Here is a 20049-nt window from a genome sequence, read left to right on the forward strand (position 1 = left end):
ACCAAATCCTATGTATAAATGGGATTTCTGTGAATTCTGCCAATGAAATCTCCAGCCAAGAGCAGCTATCCTGGTTATAAAAACATGCTCATTCCCATAAGTGTAATATAGGATAGTAATCTAGTACCTGCTTGCTGCAGTTTAACGGCTTGCAGCTCTTGCTGATGCATACTGTGCAGCTCTTTTATCTTCCATTCCTGAACCTCGAGCATCTCTTCTTTCAGGCTGCAAAGTTTGTTCTCCTTTTCGGCTTGAAAGTTTTCATTAATGAGCTCCAGGTGAGCGGAGTGAATCTGAGTAAGACTAATGCGCTGAGCTTCCAGCTGCAGCCTCATATCAGCCTGTGTTTGAAACAGAAGTCGTAGCAAACAGTAACATGAACTTCAGATAATAGTTTCCTATGCAAATATTGATGGCTATTCACATTTCGATGCAAAATCATTGATCTGTAAAAACGTAATCCCCCAAAAATATAATACTGATAGTGTTTTGAAAGCTGCTGTATATTTGACATTTAAAATGCATGAATAATATAACACCTCCAAAACTGTACTTCCCTTGCAGTACAAATAACCTCCGTTTGACAGCTGACCTCTAAATTATTTCCTCCCAAAATAAAATGTTTAGTTCTCCTTTACTGGTAACAGAGCATAGGGGAATAGGGAACAATCCCCTAACTGGTGCTACAAACGTCACTATGTGGTATAGCAGTATGTTGGGTAAATCCAGAATCCATATAGCATGAAGTAACACATCTATCCAGGTGCACAATGAAGTGTGTAAATAAAGGCAATCTCACTCCTGTTAAAGCCTCATAAAGCAAGACCAGTGGGGGGGTCTGACTGTGCTGACAAGGGTAAGTGAAGGGAAAATAGATTATTACAAGTACACCGCTGGCAAGAGATGTTCTAGTATTCATTGGCTGTTGCACAGGAGGGTAAATGGACTGTCAAAAAAGATCCCATGGTGCTAACTCTGTACAAGAACTGGGGTTTCCCACGTTTTAGAGGATGCTACAATGCTACATTTACCCCTTCAATTTATAAATGACCAGATTCTAGCATGAAGCAGTACATAATATGACAGGGTGTCAATTGACATAACCGCCCTAATCACTCTAAACCAGGGGTGGCCAACTCCAGTCCTCAAGGGCCATCAACATTTTAGGTTTTCAGGCTATCCCTGCTTCAGCAGTGGTGGCTCAATCACTGAAATATCCTTAAAACCTGGCCGGGTGGTGGCCCTTGAGGACTGGAGTTGGCCACTCCTGCTTTAAACAAACAATCCCAGGGGAAAGACACTGCTACTGGCTACTACTATGAGTGAGAGAGCAGTTAATGCATCCGACCCACCTGTTCCTGATGCACAGTAGTCAGCTCCTGCTGAAGTTGATCTTTTTCAGTTTGTGTGCTGATCAATAGGAACGATTCATTTTCTAGTTTAGATGTCAACTCACGCACATGTTGTTGTTCCAATTGCGATTTGCAGATTTGAAATGGTAAATGTGATGGGGCACAACTATAGTGATGACTATTTTCTTTGTGCTCTTCCACTTCTTCATTCAGACTTTCTCCTGGAGTAGAGACGTCACTCTTGGCAATAGTGTCTAGAACAGCATTTGACATTACAACTTCACACTCTCTAAAGCACGCTTGGTCAGCTTGCACAGTTTGTATCCCCTTCACATTTATCACCTCTTTCAGCTCCTGGCGATGAGACAAAGCATATCCTCTTTCTTGGCGTAATGATTTCACATCTTCTTTCAGCTGATTAATTTCAATTTGCTTCAACTGCAACTGCTGAGAAAGATCTGAAAGTTTCAAAGATAGTTCTTGTTTATCATGCTGGGCAACCTCAAGCTTTTCCATTAGCTCTGTCGTATCTTTCTCGACAACCTCGCCACCTTCAAATGTATCTGCTTTGACAAGTTTAGATCCACTGGGAGCATCAAGCTTGGTCTTTTTAAGTGCAACTTTTTCTTCTGTAGAATGAAATGTTAACTCTACACACTCTTCTTTTATTTTGTATTCTGCTTCTTGCTTGTTTTTAGTGTCTTCTAGTTCCTCCTTTATTTTTAAAAGGCAAGCATGTTCTTCTTGTAAATTATGGTAGTTGACCTGAAAATGCTTTTCTGCCACAGAAAATATATTCTTTTGTCGTTCTAGCTCTTCTTTCAGTTGAAGTTCTAGTTTTCGAAGTTGTTTATTTTCTGCAATGAGATTTTCCATTTCATTTTTCAAGTCAAGGTTCTCCGAGTTTGCATCACCGGACAGATTTTTTCCATAATCATTAAGATCGTGTTTTTTCAAAATAATTTGCAACGTATCATTTTCATCCTTCAGAAGTTTATTGTCCACCTCAAGCCCGGTAATCCTTTCACTGAGCAGGTCTTTATCTTTCACTTCATTTTCAAGCATATCAATTCTAAGTTGCTGCCTCTTAACTTCCTTTTCTATGATAAACTTTGCTTTTTCTTCTTGTCTAAGAGAGTTTACCTCCTTCTGAAGTTCATTCATTTGAACCATCATTTCCTCAGAGTTGGGATCCTTCATAGACTGCAGTAGATCTTTCAACTTTGAAGTCTCCAGCATTAAAGAATTCTGTTTGGTTATTAAGCCATCTTTTTCAACTTGCATAGCATCAATAGTTTTACTAATTTCATGTTGTACTCTATCCATTTGCTGTTTATAATGTACATCTAGATTATCTTTAATATTGTCAATGTTTATACTATGCTCTCGAGCTAAATCCTCTTTGAGTTTTGACAGTTCCTCTTCATGACTAAACAAACAATATGTTCTAAGCTTCTCTAATTCAGCTTCTTGAGATTCAGCCATCCTACCCAAAACTGCATCTTTTTCTCTCTCTAACATTTCAAGTTTAATCTTGTAATTGGTAACTTCAGACTCATGTTTTGATTCCAACTCTTTGGTAAATGCAGTTGCTGCTGCCAGCTGTGCTTTGAGTTCTTCAATTGTGACAAGAAAACGGCTCGCTTCATTGAGTTTGCTTTCTTTTTCAGTTATGCTCTGCTTGGCTCTATGAATCTGCTCCCTTGCAAAGCTTAGATCCTGAAGCAGATCCTCAATTCGCCCTTGTAGGAGCGACTTTTCAGATGAAATAGCCTCAAGTTGCTGAGAAAACCCTTCCTTCATTTTATTTCTTTGATGGTTAGAATTTTGCAGTTGGACATTCAATTCACTAATTGTAGCACTGAGTACACTGATTTGTTCATTAGTTATACCTATTATTGTTTGATTAGAAATGTTGTCCACTTCTGCTTTGTGCTGGGCAAGAAGCTTCTCAATCTCTGATGAATGTTGCTTGACTAACTCTTGCTTCATCTGTACGATCTGTTGCCCGTGCATTTCATCTAGTTCTGCCTGAAGCTTTTCCAGTTTCCTTTGTGTTTCCAATTCCATTTGCTGTACAATATCAGCCTCAAATTGAGTACCTTTATGGTGTTTTTTCTGAAGGTCTTCTACAGTGCCCATTAACTGCTTTATTTCATCGGAAGACCGTCTTTCCCTTTGTTTGGAATTCTTTATCTCTTCAGTTAGATTATTTATTTCATGGTTCTTTAGTGTTAACTGTTCTCTCAATTCCTCGACCGATTTGTCAGCCACAAACATTCTTTCCTTTAACTGAAATGCATTTTTTTCTTCATCCTGTAGTGCTGCTTTCAATCCTTCAGCAACCAAGTCTTTTTCGTGTAGCTGTATTTCATAAGAGACTTTAATTTCATTCTGTTGCACCTTGAAGAAATAAGCATATTTTTAAATTGTACCATGACTTATCCCATTAAAGGAGCAAACCAAGCAATATCCTACATGTGTTTTTTGGTGTTGTGTGTTGTGTGTTATAATTTATGAATAATGTTTACCAACATTGTCCCAACCCTTATTATTTACACCAGTCACAAGATTGTTCAGCTAATGTACTAACAGGTAGTGAGCCGCCCGACCGATTAGGGCTCGAAAAGTCGGGCGGTCCCACCTAACATGTGTTGTAAGATTAATTCTCTCGCAGTCATATTACAAATGATATGCATGTTATGTTGTACTATATCTTTGAAAAACTCAATAAAATTTAAGTTATAAAAAAAAAAAAAAAAAAAGAGAATACGTACTACTTTTTTTATTTTAAAATTCACCTCTTAATGCCTTTTTAAATGAGTTTAAATATACTGAGCATCCTTTACTTTCTATAGCTGGCTTTAGCCCACCTCCCCAGCAGTGCAAGATATTTGTAACACTTTCCTGTTTATGATCATTTGTTGCCAATATCCCAATAGTTTGAGCTACAAAATGTAACAAATCGATAATGTTACCGTAGTAATATAAGAATATATTATAGCTGCTGCGTTACACTGACTGAGGGATTGATTTGAAACTGAAAGGCAGCCATTTAGTGAACCCTGGTAAACTGAATTTTGCTGAACGAACATGGGAGAACCAATCGATCGGGAGCTTAGGTAAATAGTTTTCAATAAAGGTAATCAAATGCTGCATAAATTAAAACAAAACACAGATTTTTTATATTATTTTTTAAACTGCTTGATTGCCTCTTTAAGGAGACCAAATGCAAACCATTTTAAGCAGCTATACTAAACATTAGAGGGGTTCAGTTACATGTATTTTGTAAATCTGGACCTCTTTGGAAACGAGAAAAAGAAAATCAATCTTTCTTAAAATGGAAAAGCGGGAAGAGTATTAATATACTTAGCAGATAGCTATCAAGATTTGCAGCTGTAGAGTTACAGACTGGGAGCTGTATTTATTCCAGAAAACATGAAACTACCACTAACCACAGTCCATGGAGAAGGTCATATTCCTGTACAATCGCCAGCAACATTTAGTGGGAAAAAATGGCTGCTGGCAATGTTAATTAACCCTTCGGGTGCCCCAGGACATAGTCACTGGACTGGAACTCCATAGGGCCCCCAGGGACATAGGGACTGGAACTCCAGGGTCCCCTAGGACGTAAAGACTACAAGATGCCCAGGGAGGGTGTCTTCTTGAGCTTAGATCGCATCCAGAGGTCCCATGGAGTGCTGGATGCAATCTAACCAGTAACAAAATGAAGAAAAAAAACCCCTCCGTATCATCCAAAATGGCAGCTGAGGTCATGTGACCGCACAGTTTAGGATCGGAAGTAGCACACCGTCACCACGACCCCTCCGGCACTCAAAGGGTTAATAGGGTAAACATTAACTTCTGACTCAAGATGTTCTCCTTACATGTTCATTTTGCATTGATTTTTATTTTGGTACCTTGGAAAGGGTATATTCCTGTTGGTAAGTCAGCAGACATTCTCTGCAGATGTGCCTCTTTTTTCTCCTGCTCGTCCACTTGCCCTGTTGACCCAATTCTATCCCATCCCCTAAAACTTCTAGCTTCCACTCTGGTCTGTATACTCATTCACATTTTCAACCCCTCCCTCTTTTGCATGCTCCATTTTATTAACTCTCATACTCTACTACAGCCTTCCCAATTTGATCTATGTACTGTATGGCTCACTCCACTGAAACAGCTCTAACCAAAGTAATTAAGGAACTTCAAGCTGTCAAAGACCAAGGTCATTAACACCATGCTTATATTAATCAACCTCTCTGCTGTTTTTGATACTGTGGACCACCCATTTCTTCACATTCCCTATGTAAATCTCCATCTTGCATTTCTTCTTGACTCTCCCACACTCTTTTTTGCCAACACCTTGTCTTCCTCTGTCACGCTCTGTTAGAGTACCCCAGAGATCTGTCCTGGGACCTCTGTTCTTTTCTCTCCAGGTGACCTTATCACATCTATGTTGAAGACATCCAAATTTACCTTTTAACCCCATACATTACAACTGCTGTCCAGACTAAAGTCTCTGAATGACTCTCCACAATATTATCCTGGATGGATTTCGCTGTCTCAAACTTAACATGTCGGAGATAGAGCTCCTTATACTTTCTCCCAAGCCTGGCCCTATTGCACCATTCTCCTTTACGGTCACCAGTACTATCATGCCCCCAATAATACAAGCACGCTGCCTCAGTGTCGTATATGACTCCTCTACTACTTTCTCAAACATTCATGCTGTTGCTAAAACCTGTCCACTTTTCCTCTGTAACATTGCACGGATACGCCACCTGTCACTTCACAAATGTATACATCAATTTTTTCCTGTCTTGACTATTGTAACCTTTCACTGTCTGGCCTTCCCACCTGTCTCCCCTACAATCTATCCTAAACACTGCTGTCAGAATAACTAAACGCTCTCCTTTATATGTCTCATCTTCTCTCCTGCTGAAATCCCTCTCATGGCTTCCCATTAAATCCTGTATTACCCAGAAAATTCTCCTCTCTTTCAAGGCTATAGAATCTTCTGCTAGTGAAAGTCTGTCAAGCGCTTCTGTGTGAGGCAGGTCTGAGAATGTCAGACACTGGGGTAGGCATAAGGGAGCTAACTTAGGTCACTGATTCCACCGGTGCAGGGGGAAAGAATAACCTCACCTGCTCCTCCGGTTGTAGGACCGCTCTCCTTGTCTCCTCCTGCGTGCCGCCGCCGCCGAAATACAAGTCAGGAAAAGGTTGGAAGTGCGGCGCAACTGCGCATGTCTGAAAGAAGCTCCCGGATGTTTGGTTCCAAAAAACTTTATTGACACACACCAGGGCTACACCAGCATCTCCCCCTCAACGCGTTTCACCCTTACGCAGAGGGCTTCGTCTTCACTCCAAGACGAAGCCCTCTGCGTAAGGGTGAAACGCGTTGAGGGGGAGATGCTGGTGTAGCCCTGGTGTGTGTCAATAAAGTTTTTTGGAACCAAACATCCGGGAGCTTCTTTCAGACATGCGCAGTTGCGCCGCACTTCCAACCTTTCCCTATAGAATCTTCTGCCTCTCAGCATATATCTCAACCATAATGTCTCGCTATAACTCTGCTCAGCTCCACCATTCCCCTGAAGGATATCTTCTGTCTACCTATTTTGTATCAAAAGCCCTCTACCGCCTGAAACCGCTCACTCATTAACCAGTACCTCTGGAATGCACTTCCCCTCAATATCGGCCAAGCACCTTCAGTATTCACCTTCAAGGTCAGTCTCAAAACTCACCTCTTTGTAGCTACAGAAATGCTTCATCAAAGTTCTTACCCTTTGCATACACACTTACCATAACACCTTTCTACGGTCTCTATAAGTTCTTCCTACATACCACTTACATTGTAAGCTTTTCGGGGCAGGGGCTACTTATCCTAATGTTTACTTATATTTGATGTGCATAGTCCAATTATGGATTACAGCTCATCAGGTTCTATCGCACATATTACATATGTATGTCTCTACTCGTATAGCGCCATCCATGTACAGCTCAAGGAAAACCACTGATAAAAAGGTACTAAACTGATTCTTGGGAGCAACTAATTTCAAGTATTTGGTATCGACAAACCTTTTTATTAAGGTATTATACAAATCTGTTCATCAATGTATTCTGTGTATACACGCCCCTTTTCATTAATGAATACTGTATATACAGTACAAACCTGTTCAATAATGTATTTGTGTATGGAAACCTATTTTTTAATGTATTCGGTGTATACAGACAGTCCTCAGTTATCCCATGGAATAAACCCTGGAAGTTGCTTTGGACAGTGAAACCGTAGTAAAGCGAGTCCCATGTTGATCAGTGGCGGTGAGTGTTGGATAACGCATACCGGCATCGAAAAAACGGCCCATAGGGAGGCATTGTAAAGCTTTGGATATGCCATTCGTTGTAAAGTGAAACGTTGGATAGCTAGGATTACCTGTACAAACCTATTTGTTAATGTATTCTGTGTATACAAACCTGTGCAAGGTTTTGAATCTTCTCATGCAGAGCTGCAATCTGTGTTTGGTAGTCTTCGTTCTCTTTCTGAAACAGTTTTATCTGCTGCTCTTGCTCTTCCAGTTGGTGTTGATATGTGAAGACCTGTTGCTTGGAGTGAAGTAGGTCAGAAGCTGTACTAGTACGACTCGTGTTTCTTAGTGTTTCACCGGCCTGTAACTTTACCAAAACAAGGAGAATAAATGGCATTTATTTATTTTTGACATATTTCCTTATACCGTTCTAGAAATCAACAAAACTATGACCTTAAAGTTTTAAGGTGATCTTTTAACAAACCGTTATCCCTGGGACATGGAAAGCCTTAACTTGGAACATGCCCATTCTGCAGTACACACTATACTAAAGTAGTAGCTAGAAGCAGAGAAACCTGTCTGAAACACATGGAAACTTACGTGTTGGAACTGGATCTTCAGTTTTTGACTTTGTTCTGTAAGTTCAAGAAATTCCCTCATTATTTCATCTTTCTCCTTCCTGGCTTGTTGAAGATTCGTAGTAAGTTGGGTAATGATGCCATCTCTTTGTTTAATTGCCGTTTCAAACTCTTGAAGCTGCAGAGAAACAATAAATAACTTTGATGGAAAATATATATATTTATTTTTCTTAGCAGGACAAACGACAGTGTAATACTTTACAATGTTTAACATTTTATTGGTATTCTTTGGCTGAAGAGAACTTGCATCATAGCAACCCTTTCCCTCACTGACTGACCCACTTATTGGCACGATGCACGTAGCAGCCATTTGAATCTTCCTTTGTACTTGGAAATTGGTAGTGCATCCCTCCTTAAAGATGGGGATCATTGTTTAAAAACAAACAAACAGCACACTGTAATAGGGAACACTTCCCTTTTGCTTTATTTTGCCCACATAAGCTTGGTAAACTTCCCCATTGACTTACTGGGACCATTCAGTTTACACTCATGTTACTGGAAATCAGCAGTCTAAACATTTTATAGTCCGCTGTGGATAGGAGGTGGTATTAGAAAGATTAAATCATCCTTAATGTAAAATGATCCCTCATTTGCTCTGGTGGAAAATGTAGTATGTTTGTATTTATTTTTATTCTAATCTCATCTGGCAATTAAAGTTTTAGATATGCTTTAATCAGCAAAAAATAATAAAGTATAGTTAACAAATTCACTTGTAAACACAGTTTATAAGTAGTCTTAGCACAAAACAGATTAGGTAACGTTCATAAAAACATACCAAAGCATTGTAATGCCAATTTGGGGCCATTTAAAGTTATACAAAAAAATATGAATAGTTGTCAGATTTCTTTAAAAATGGGGGTTATTTAGCTACTAAAAATGTAACTGCCATTAGTTCACTTTGGTCATAGGAGGGACTGTCACTTTAAATTGCAACTGGTAACTGTAACAATAGTTGTGTGGACAAGGAAGTGGCAAGGTGGCTGTATTCCAGTAGTGCAACCAGAGGGGATGCAGAGGCGCAATTGCACCACCAAAGAATGTCATATATTGGAGCAGGGCGGCAGAGGACGAGGAAGGCTAGTGAGAGGTCCCCTGCCACCTCTACAGAGAGTTGTAGTCCAGCTACAACTTAGGATGAGTCCCCGCTGGCGCTGAGCGGGCGGCGCTTGCGGCGGTTACTTACATATATAGATATGTGCAAGTCCCAGCTCACGCGGTGCGTGCTCATGCACACACGCTCACGGCGCTTAGGTAAACAATAATATTATACTTTCAAGCGCGCTCAATGCCCATCCCCCTTCCCCCCGCACGCATGCCAGGACACCCGGCGCTCATGCTTGGAGCGCTCTCCAAGCATGAGCGCGGTCAGCGCCAGCGGGGACTCAGCCTTAGAAAGGTAGCAGGACCACAAGTCTCAAAATCCCTTGAGTATAGAGCCCCTAGAATGAGGTCACATGGAAAGCATCAGCCATTCCGTACAGAGGCTGCCTACACTTGGAGGTAGGTGGTGGACCTGCACCCCGTACCCTCTCTGTCTCTCGCTCTCTGAGCCAATGCCGGCACCCACTTACCCCCTCTCCTGCACCCACTGCCACCTCTCTCTTACCACTGCACCCATTGCCACTTTCTCTTTGCCCACTGCCCCCTTTTCTGCACCCACAACCCCATCTGTCTCACTCATGCAACCATTGTTCCTCTCCCCGTCACACCTTCCTGAACCCACTGCCCTTCTGTCTCTGCCCACTTCCCCCTCCTCTCTCTCCTTAACTCCCACTGCCTCTTTCTGTCTCTCTCCATCCTGCAACCACTGCCCTCTGTTATTTTATATTTATAAAAACATAAGAGTAGAAGAGGATGAAGTTAGGATACAATCAAAAAATAAAAGGAAACTAGAATTAGTTCTGTAAATTGAAATAGTAGTTTATGATTTTGTGTGCAATAATAAATACTTTAATCTAGCAGGTATGCTGCACATTGATTTATTTATTTACAAAATAAAATAAAAATAAAAACTTTGAACCTCCCCATATGAATTTCTGTTTGTGCCCCTGCTGTATTCAATCTCACAGGCAAATATATTGCATATTTCAATATCAACAATTGCTTTGTTTCTTGCTGAATTCCTTTAAAATATGTTAAACCTTTTTGGGGTTTTGCACAATGCTCCAAAGATTGCCATTCATTTAAGCCTAAAGCAGTTATATGGAGCAGTCAGTGCATCAAAGATGCTTTTCCTTTTTTAGCCCTGCAAGTATAGCGCAACACAAGTTTGTAGTTGGTTCAAGCACATATTATTGAGATGCTTCAACATCTCCACCGCTTGCTGTATTTTTTACTCTCTTATATAGGTCTAAAATGTCATTGAGTCTGAGCTATTATAAACAGAAATAAAAGGGCAGCAGAATATTTAAAAAAAATGTTTTATTAGCATTAAGAAATCTTTGAAGAGCTGCAAGGGGTATATTTTGAGATACTGATACATTGCATTGCGTGTTTTATTTCATTACGTCATTCTGCAGAATTTCTATTACAGACAAGGCACAACTGCAAAACGTAACTTACACTGAACTGTACTATCTACACACAGATTACAGCTGTACCTAAACCATATTCAACTGCATTATCTCACCATAAAGTTGGCTGCCATTTGGGAAGAAAGGCGGCACACTGTTTTTCTGATGTGTAACTTGCCATATGAGGGAAATTTAATTAAAAACAAACAAAATAAATTAATATTTGCTACTTATTTGTTAATTTATTTTTTAAAGAACATGTCTACTTTTTTTTATTGTCAGTAGTAAACAGGCTAAAAACAATAGACAATTAGCTTCACCAATATTGAAAACAAATCCGGAGTAAAATAATCAATTGGAAGTGGTTTAAAAATAACCAGGGCATTTAGTCTTAGTCGAAATCGATTGACAGCAACAGACAACTGGCAGATTAAGTAGTCTGAACTTGATATTGGTGGCTTCTAAAAAAAAAACACTATACATGTAATACTTGTTCCAAAAAGCATGAATTATCAAACAATTTTGTCATAGAATGAGTCTGTAATTCCTTTTACTGAACCATCAAAATACAGATCTTTGTGCAGAAGACTGCTTTCAAACCTACATTTGCTTAATTGGTATTCCTATGAAGCTCTTGAATGATTATGTGATATACATGGGCATCCGCAGAATTTTTTTTAGGGGGGGGTCATAATTTTAACTCATTGGTAGTGCTACCAATGAGAGCCACCTCATTCCCGAGTGCTACCAATGACAGTGCGCTGCGCACTTCCTCCTGCGTAGCAGCGTAGGCTAGCCTACCACTAGCTGCCTGCCGCGGCGCCAGGGGGACCCAGGGCAGCCAACAGAAATCATGGGGCCCAGGACAAATGAAAGGAGCAGCCCCCCCCCGAAACCATAGGGCACCTACCACGAAAAAATATTTTTTAGCGTGCAACTTTTACTTAACTGTTTTCTTATTGTGATACAGAAAAAAACATTACAATGCAACCTATATCTTTTTACATTTTCAACAAAAGACAGGTGACTGCCTGCCTGGGTGGGTGACTGCCTGGCTGGGTGGGTGAGTGACTGGGTGGGTGGTGGATGAGTGACTGGGTGGGTGGTGGATGAGTGACTGGGTGGGTAACACTTTAGTGATTTGGTGGGTTAGTGACAGGGTGGGTTTAGTGGGTGGGTTGGTGGGTTAGTGGGTGGGTATTAGTTAGTGGGTTTTAGTGGGTGGGTGGGTTAGTGACAGTGACTGTGGTGGGTGACAGTGACTGGGTGGGTGACTTACCTTGACCGGGTGGGTACTGCTTCCTGCTTCCTTGCTGTCAGACGCTTCCCCCCCTCCCCCCGATATCTCCGTGGCAGCTGCCCGGGGCGGGAGGTGGGCTCAAGAGAGGAAGGCGCAGGAGGTGGGCGGCAGGGAGGGGGGGGGGGCGAGACTAGCGGGCGGCTGCAGCATCACCCGCGGCTGCTGCTGGGTTGGCGCATGGAGGCGGGCGCGAGACTGGCGGTGGGCAGCTGCATCCCTCGCGGATGCTGCTGGGTTGGCGCCTGAAGGGGGGGGGGGGCGAGACTTGCGGGCGGCTGCAGCATCTCCCGCAGCAGCTGCTGGGTTGGCACGCGGAGGTGGGCTGGGGTGGGGGGGGACGCCAGACTGGCAAGCAGCTCCAGCATCCCCTGCGGCTACTGCCTTGGACAGGAGGCACGCGCGGGGGAACCTGGGTTGGCGCACGCGCGCGGTGGATGCTGGGTTGGGTACCCACCCGGTCCCCACCCTCCGTCCCACGTTGGGAGGGGGAGCAGGCCCACAGGCAGCAGGCCGGACACCCTGCTTGCCCTGCGGGATCTCGGGGACTGCGAGTGATCCAGGGGGGGGCAAGCGCCCCCCCCTTGCCCCCTCCTGCGGACGCCCATGGTGATATAGATATATCAAATATATCATACTTTTACATTTTAAATATTAAAAATATAACTCAAGCACTGAACTAAAAATGTGCAGTTCAAATTCCTTGCAGCAAATAGATTTATCTCTATAAATTACTTTTTATTACTGTTCCTTTTTCATCCGGATTACGCACATCTTAAAGTACTTATTTTTACTCTGAAAAAAATATTGATGTATATTACATTAATAAATCAATGCAATTTGCCATTTCAACTAACTAGCTCCTAATGGAAGTAGAATGCATGGTATAGGACAGCGGTGCGCAAAGTGGGAGGGCGCGCCCCCCAGGAGGGGCGGGAGAATTTCATGGGGGGAGGGGGGGGGCACGCAGCGGCTACATAGGTCCCGCGCTTTCCCCCAAAAGGTATTTAAATTAAATGCCGGGGGTGGTGGGGGGGATTACCGCGCAAGGCCTATGCAGCTTCTCCTACCTGAACTTCGGCGATGCGTCAAAGGTGTCACGTGACGTTGCGTTGCCATGGCAATGTAACATCACGTGACCCTGCAATGTCATTTGACGCCGGAACCGCCGAGGATGGGGGGCCCGAGCCGGGATGTAAGCAGGCAGGGGGAGGGTGGGCGCGCAGGTTAAAAACTTTGGATATGCCACTTTTGGATGTATTTTTCCGTTCCTAGAATAAAATACTAAGACAAGTACCAGAGCTTCTGAAAAAATATGAGGGTTACAAATTGTCAAGTGGTTTTAATTACTTCAATATTAACTTCTATGTTGCAAAATAACTTATCCCTTCAACGTATCACCACACCAAACAAACACAATCTGCCGCTCACCTAATATATAACGATGGACATCTATGTTGATGAAAGAAGGTTGGTGCATCAGGGATGAAATCTAACTAGAACACAACGCTTGGTGAGACCCCTAACGGTATTCACGAAAAGAATCCCTATATTAATGCACTCTACTTAATAATGATAATGGTGGCAATGTGCAACTGCAGAGTAGAATACTCAAGACATCAAGGATGACTGCAGACTAAAGTGGTCCCAAAAGACCCCACTAATATATATTAAAAAAATAATACAATTTTATTAACATATATGCTGGAAAAGTAACAAACACAATGTGAATTTAAAATGCAATGTAAATAAAATCCGTTTGGAGATAACAGACCGGCTGTGTGGTAAGTATGTGAGGATGTACTATGGGCTGTAGGGCTAATGGCCTGGTAATGCCCCTAGTGTCGGCGCCCATGTGATAAGGGACCCTGTGTGATCAAACATAAAAAACAGTGTCAAAATCAATATGGAGTCCCTCTAACATACAAATCACTCAACATCATGTGGAGCTTGGAGTATGGGAGTACCTAAGTATAGCGTCTGATTGGGTAAATAGTATTTAAGGTGCGCTATGAACCCCGCACTGATTGTGGCACATGCGCACGTCATACGCCAAGATACAGTGTATAGGATACACTGTTACAGCTAAATGTATGGAAGCAACAGGGTATCAGAGAATACCATATTGATTTTGATTTTGACACTGGTTTTTATGTTTGATCACACAGGGTCTCTTATCAATTGGGCGTCGACACTAGGGGCATTACCAGGCCATTAGCCCTACAGCCCGTTGTACATCCTCACATACTTACCATACAGCCGGTCTGTTATCTCCAAGGGGATTTTATTTACATTGCATTTTAAATTCACATTGTGTTTGTTACTTTTCCAGCATATATGTTAATAAATTTTTTTTTTTTTATATATATATATATTAGTGGGGTCTTTTGGGACCACTTTAGTCTGCAGTCATCCTTGATTTTTTGAGTATTGTACTCGGCAGTTACACATTGCCACCATTATCATTATTAGGTAGAGTGCATTAATATAGGGATTCTTTTCGTTAGTACTCTTAGGGGTCCCTTCAACGTATCTGCATTTTAGAATCACCTTAGCATATAATCGTAGCTAGATTTTGTTTCATGGATTTCACACATTGGGATGAAAAAAATCTAAAGCAAGTAAAATACATAAATAAATAAAATAGTGATAAAAAGGAAATAAGCGCAAATAACACCACTTTAACAGAAAAAACTACAAATATACTGTCCTTAAAGCTGCAGTTCAAGCAATATCCTGCATGTGTGGTTTTTTTTTAATAAATCAGTTCTGTAGTAAGAAAAAATACTTTTAGCATTTTCTGTTTTTAAAAAAACAACTTTGAAAGACCAATTTTCTTGTATTCTATTTTAACAAGCATGTTTGTTCCAATAGCAACCATTTACATTCCCCATATCAAAAGATGTCGCCAAACTTCGCCGATCAATAGACGGAGAACGAATTGACCGGCAGCTATGCAGTTCTTTAGGTAAGTAGAGATTGCCCACATGAAACTATTGAAGTTAAAAAAAATAAACTAAAAAAAAAAAAAACCTAAAAAAAATAAAAAGCACAGGAGCTTTAACTACTGCAGCTTTAAGAAAGTGCAGCTCCTGAAACAGGACTCAATCCCAATCCAAACAGCAAACGATGAAGAACAGCAGGTGCGCAAATTTCATCACGACATGAAAGAAATAAAGTCACCCAATAGTGCAATATTGTCTGATTCAACAGTATAGACTCAGTAATGTAGACTCTAGATTTTGCACTCGTGTTTAAACGTGATATTCAGACATTGATTGTCCATTGATTGTAAACCAACTTTGATTGTATACAGACAGGTACTCCGGATCAACACAGGTAATGTTCCGATCGGAGGACTGCATCTTTCAGCCCAGTGGATGCTGTATCGGCTTTGGAGCAGAAGCTGTTGCTGTGTGGAGTGCTATCCGTCCAATTGACCCAGGGTGGTCTGAATGCTCACCACAAAGACACTTATGTAAGTGCAATACTTTGTGTTTTTTAATAATAAAAGCAATATTATACTATTTTGCTATTTTCCTTTTATATATGGAGTTTCCCTCCCCTCCTATGGAACATTACCTGTGTTGATCCGGAGTACCCGTCTGGATACAATCAAAACTGTTAAAATAGTGAACTATTACACTTTGCAAAAATGTGATTAAAGTGCAACAATTGCAAATTGTTTTCAGAAATCTACTCAATTATAAATGACTTTATTGGTCTCATTGTCTGTCTTTATTTATATAGCACTCTGCAATACACATGGCATAATATAATACAATGGGAATAAGTGCTTCAGACAAAACAATAGGAAAAGGAGTCCCTGCCCTGAAGAGCTTACAAGCTACGTGGTAAGTGGGGAGAACTTACAGAGACAGTAGGAGGGTGTTCTGGTAAGTGTGTCTCCAAGGGGCCAAGGTCAGTGCATATGACATGTATATATCTCATTAGCAACAATAAGGATAAAATTAACTGTGTTTATCTTGGTAATTTACATGTCTATGTATTGGGATACTTTTCTGTCCGTTTCCACTGCAGACATTTTTTATTGTGCTACAATAATTCATAGAACAAACATGTGGCTTCTTTCCGTCTAGTTCACAATTCTCTGACAAAATGTTAGCGCTAATCTGTTTCATATGCAAAGAAAAGTTAAATGGGCTCTCAAATGTTTTTTCCAACCCATAACTCCTAAAAGTATAACAAATACTGTGGGAGGAATAGTAAATGGGGAATACAGCTTTCGTCGGGTGCAAGTTGAGGGAGAGACATGGAAGGATTACAGAAAATCGACTTGGAGGTTCTTTTGTTTCCTCAGATAAGAATGAACCACCATATAAAATGTATATCTCAGCAATTACATCTGTTTTAATGGTGTTTTCATACCAATCAAAGAAGGATAATGTGAGTCTACTGAAAGTTGTATCAGGGTCAAAAGCTAAACAGTTTAAAGTTTCAGGTTCAATTTTAACTTGGCTTGCAGGAAGGCATTTGCTCCATCACTTTGGCACTTCCATGCTCAACCAAATGAATCTCAACACATAAAAGCAGCAAAACACAGTGTGCTACATCTTTGTTCTTGTTTTTGTTCTAGGTTTGAGGCAGGGTGTTTCCGGAGATGAACCCCATTAATTTCAGCTACTCGGCCCCCCTGCTTCCAGCGATACTTAGGGGGTGCCGGTATCTCTGCAGTCAGGAAACGGTGTGGCGGCGTTTAAATATCCCTTGTCACGTGGGCCAATAGGAAGCTGTGACATAATCCTCATGTGATCTGGACATTTAAACTCCAGAGAGATACCGGCACCCCTATTGAGGTATCTCTGGAAGCACAGGGTCCCCAGAGCTGAAATGAATGGGGTTCTGCTTCGGAGACCCCCTCATCCAATCCTATAACAAAAAAACAAACAAAAGAAAAAGAAGATAGTGTGTATGGAGTTTTGCTGCTTTAAAGCAACTTCTCACTTCACATCTTTTTCCCTTGAAAATGAACACTTCAATATAATGCAATAATGGGACAGAGAATGTTGGGAAGCATTAGATACCGAAAGCAAGAGGCATTGCAAATATTAAAACTGACTTTTACAGCTCTCAGAGTATACACAGTTTTAAACTGCTAGAAAATGTGTTCTCGCATGCCTATAATTGCATTGTGAGATGCCTTTTTAGAGGGTAGAGGCTCCCAAACAAGAAATTCTGCATTAAAAGATAGTAAGAGGAACACATTGCAAGAAGATCCCCTTACTAACATATTTCAGGGGCACCTTATGTTTTGAGATAAGATGTTCATGGGGATTATTTGAGACCAAAGCAAAGTGCAACAGATCCTGCACCCAAATTTCAGTGCACAGACGCTGTGTGAATACTAAAAGCAAACCAGGCACAACATACAGTACAACAGGGAACAGACACAAAAAAATAATACCTGTTGCAATCCTTCTGTGCCGTACGCTGCCCTCATTTCCTCCAGCTCTCGGTTCAGTTCTTCAATTTCTTGTTGCTTTCCAGCTAGCTCATCCTCCATCACCTCCAGCCGCGTCTGAGAGCTCTGTGTTTCGTGCTCAGAGTATGTCTCTCGGACTCCAAATTCTTCCTCCTAAATCAATCCAACTTGGTTAGCGATCGCAGAATTGCAGGTCTGCAACGGCAAAATGCTGTTCTCTGTATCCACCACCACCACCAGCACTTTGCCCACATTAAAATACCAGGCAGCATTGGGAAGCTTATTGCCATGACAACCACCTTTGTTGTTGAGATAATTTGCGTCTCAAGAGCATTGACACATTTCCACCAAATTCTGAAGTGTGCGCGAACAACTGACAGAGCAAAGCTGGATTTTATTTTTTTATGCATATAATAGGCAGGAACAGGGGAGCATGTTTAGTACATTTGTTAGTAAAAGCCTTTAGCTACATAGTATCTTATCCTAGAAAAGTCTAACCATCCCCCACTGTGAGGCTGGAGTACAAAGGGACTCACAATGTTAGCTATGCAGAGTTAGTGATAAGGCAAAGTACTTCTGCTATTATACTGTACCCTCTTTAGTTCTGATGAACCGTTTGCGCTCAGCAGAAGGCTGTCACCAATTACCTGTGGCAAACAAAATGTCCAGCATTGTTTAAAAAAAGGTTGTAATATCTAAAAAATATAACAGAAATAAATGACCACTTTTCAAAAAGTTTTGTCATTTACTTAAACCCGGCCCACTCTGCTTTTTATGCATAATCTGAATCGGAGGGTCTTCTGAAGCAGAACTGAGCTATTCCTAGCTCAGGCGACACCGTTTTACCTTTTTAACAGATAATAAACTTAAAGTAAATTGAAAGATCGCCACCGGGGTCATCCAATAGGAAGCTGCTTGAATGGCAGCTATACTGATTTGCCAAAAAGGAACTACGAACACGTGCATAAAAAGGTCAATAACTAATTAACAGACATCATATACAAAGATAAATCACTTGTGTAACTCTACACAAATAACCACAAACACAGCAGAGCAGGCCAATAAGTAATGGGACTTTCTTAATACTGTACCACTAAGATTTTAAATATTAGACTGGACCATGGGCTGTCAAATTTTTGGAAATGTTAGATCAAGAAAACAGAATAGCATAATAATTGCTTCCCTGAATGCTCCAACAGCTCCTGCGTCTTGTGGGCCAATAGGAAGCCGTGACGTCATCCTTTGCGGCTTCGTATTGGCCCGCGTTACAAGGTACATTTAAACATGAAGGCGATACTGGTACCCCATACGGAGATAAGTATCTCGGGAAGCAGAGGGTCCCCGGAGATGAAATCAATGTAGATCAACTCCGGAGACCCACTGCTTCAATCCTATAACTAAAATAAATAAAGTAAAAATGCAACATTGGGTTCCAGTCTCAAACTAGCCATGTAAACTGTTTTCTAAACTGGTTTGACTAGATCAATTCCTAATAATACATTGAAATTATTGATGCTATCAGCATTTTGCAAACTGAAACCAGTGTTGCTCGAGTTCCTGTAACCTTAAATGTTTTTTTCTTTCACTATACTTGTTCTGGTAAACTGTATGATCCAGACTAACTTTTTTTACGCTAATGTACGGAATTAAAGTTGCAACGAAACAAAAGGGAATACAAAACCAGTATTTGATCATTATCACACTGTCGACCTGGGGTTAGCTGGCAGGTATGTACAGTATATATTTTGTGTGTTTTAAACCAAACCACAAACAAAAAAAGAGGTGGTGTTCGTACTTCAAAAAGCATCATTTTAGATTAACAATTCAAAGATCAAAAATTTTGTTTGACCCCATCTTCTATGGCAGGGTACAAGAACTTCAAAAATTATTATTCCTTCTATCACAAATCTATTTATCTGTACTATGGCTTATGATGGTGTTAGATTGGCAGTGATTTGTTCCACTCTGTGACATGTTCACCGCTGCTTGTGTGATTACTATTCTATATCACTCCAGGAAGGTACTAAATAAGTCAGAATCACTGTACGCCTGAGACAAAATTATGGAGGAGTACATGCCCTTTATTTACATTTTTGATCCTATAATTAGAAAGAGAAATGGTTAACAAGAGCAAAGTTGTCCTTTTAGTAGGAGGAAGACCAATTTAAGTAATCACTGAAATATACAAAGAAATAGGTCTAACAATTACTTTAACAATTTCAAATGAATGTGAATGGGGATATGTTTCAAGTGGATTGATTCCAATGTTAAGCAAAGCCTTGTAATCCAATGGTTTTTCCAAATTCCCCAATAGTAGCCGAGTTAAATATTATAAATGACAAACATTTGATGCACTAAAGTTGTCAGCAGCCATTGTAAATATATATTACACGAGTATCAGTAGCTCACCATAAAGTCCTATTTTATCACTGAAACAAACTATGCTAAAAAAACAACTACAGCTCAACCCCGTTATAGAGCGGTCCTCGGGGGCCACCCGA

The 20049-nt window shown here is 40.9% G+C and overlaps 1 protein-coding gene across 1 annotated transcript in view; it reads right to left on the reverse strand.

Moving 5' to 3' along the window:
* The window catches only part of LOC142487679 (A-kinase anchor protein 9-like), a 112622-nt gene that overhangs the window by 22154 nt on the left and 70419 nt on the right, over positions 1 to 20049 (reverse strand). Inside the window, exons 4-10 of the mRNA XM_075587383.1 lie at positions 18142 to 18195; positions 17531 to 17701; positions 10925 to 10981; positions 8258 to 8413; positions 7827 to 8024; positions 1353 to 3755; positions 128 to 341 (exon numbers count right to left, since the gene is read on the reverse strand). Coding sequence (XP_075443498.1) covers positions 128 to 341; positions 1353 to 3755; positions 7827 to 8024; positions 8258 to 8413; positions 10925 to 10981; positions 17531 to 17701; positions 18142 to 18195 — 3253 coding nt within the window. The remainder of the gene's footprint in view (positions 1 to 127; positions 342 to 1352; positions 3756 to 7826; positions 8025 to 8257; positions 8414 to 10924; positions 10982 to 17530; positions 17702 to 18141; positions 18196 to 20049) is intronic.

Source organism: Ascaphus truei, chromosome 2 (assembly GCF_040206685.1).
Source record: "Ascaphus truei isolate aAscTru1 chromosome 2, aAscTru1.hap1, whole genome shotgun sequence".
NCBI classification, from domain to species: Eukaryota; Metazoa; Chordata; class Amphibia; order Anura; family Ascaphidae; genus Ascaphus; species Ascaphus truei.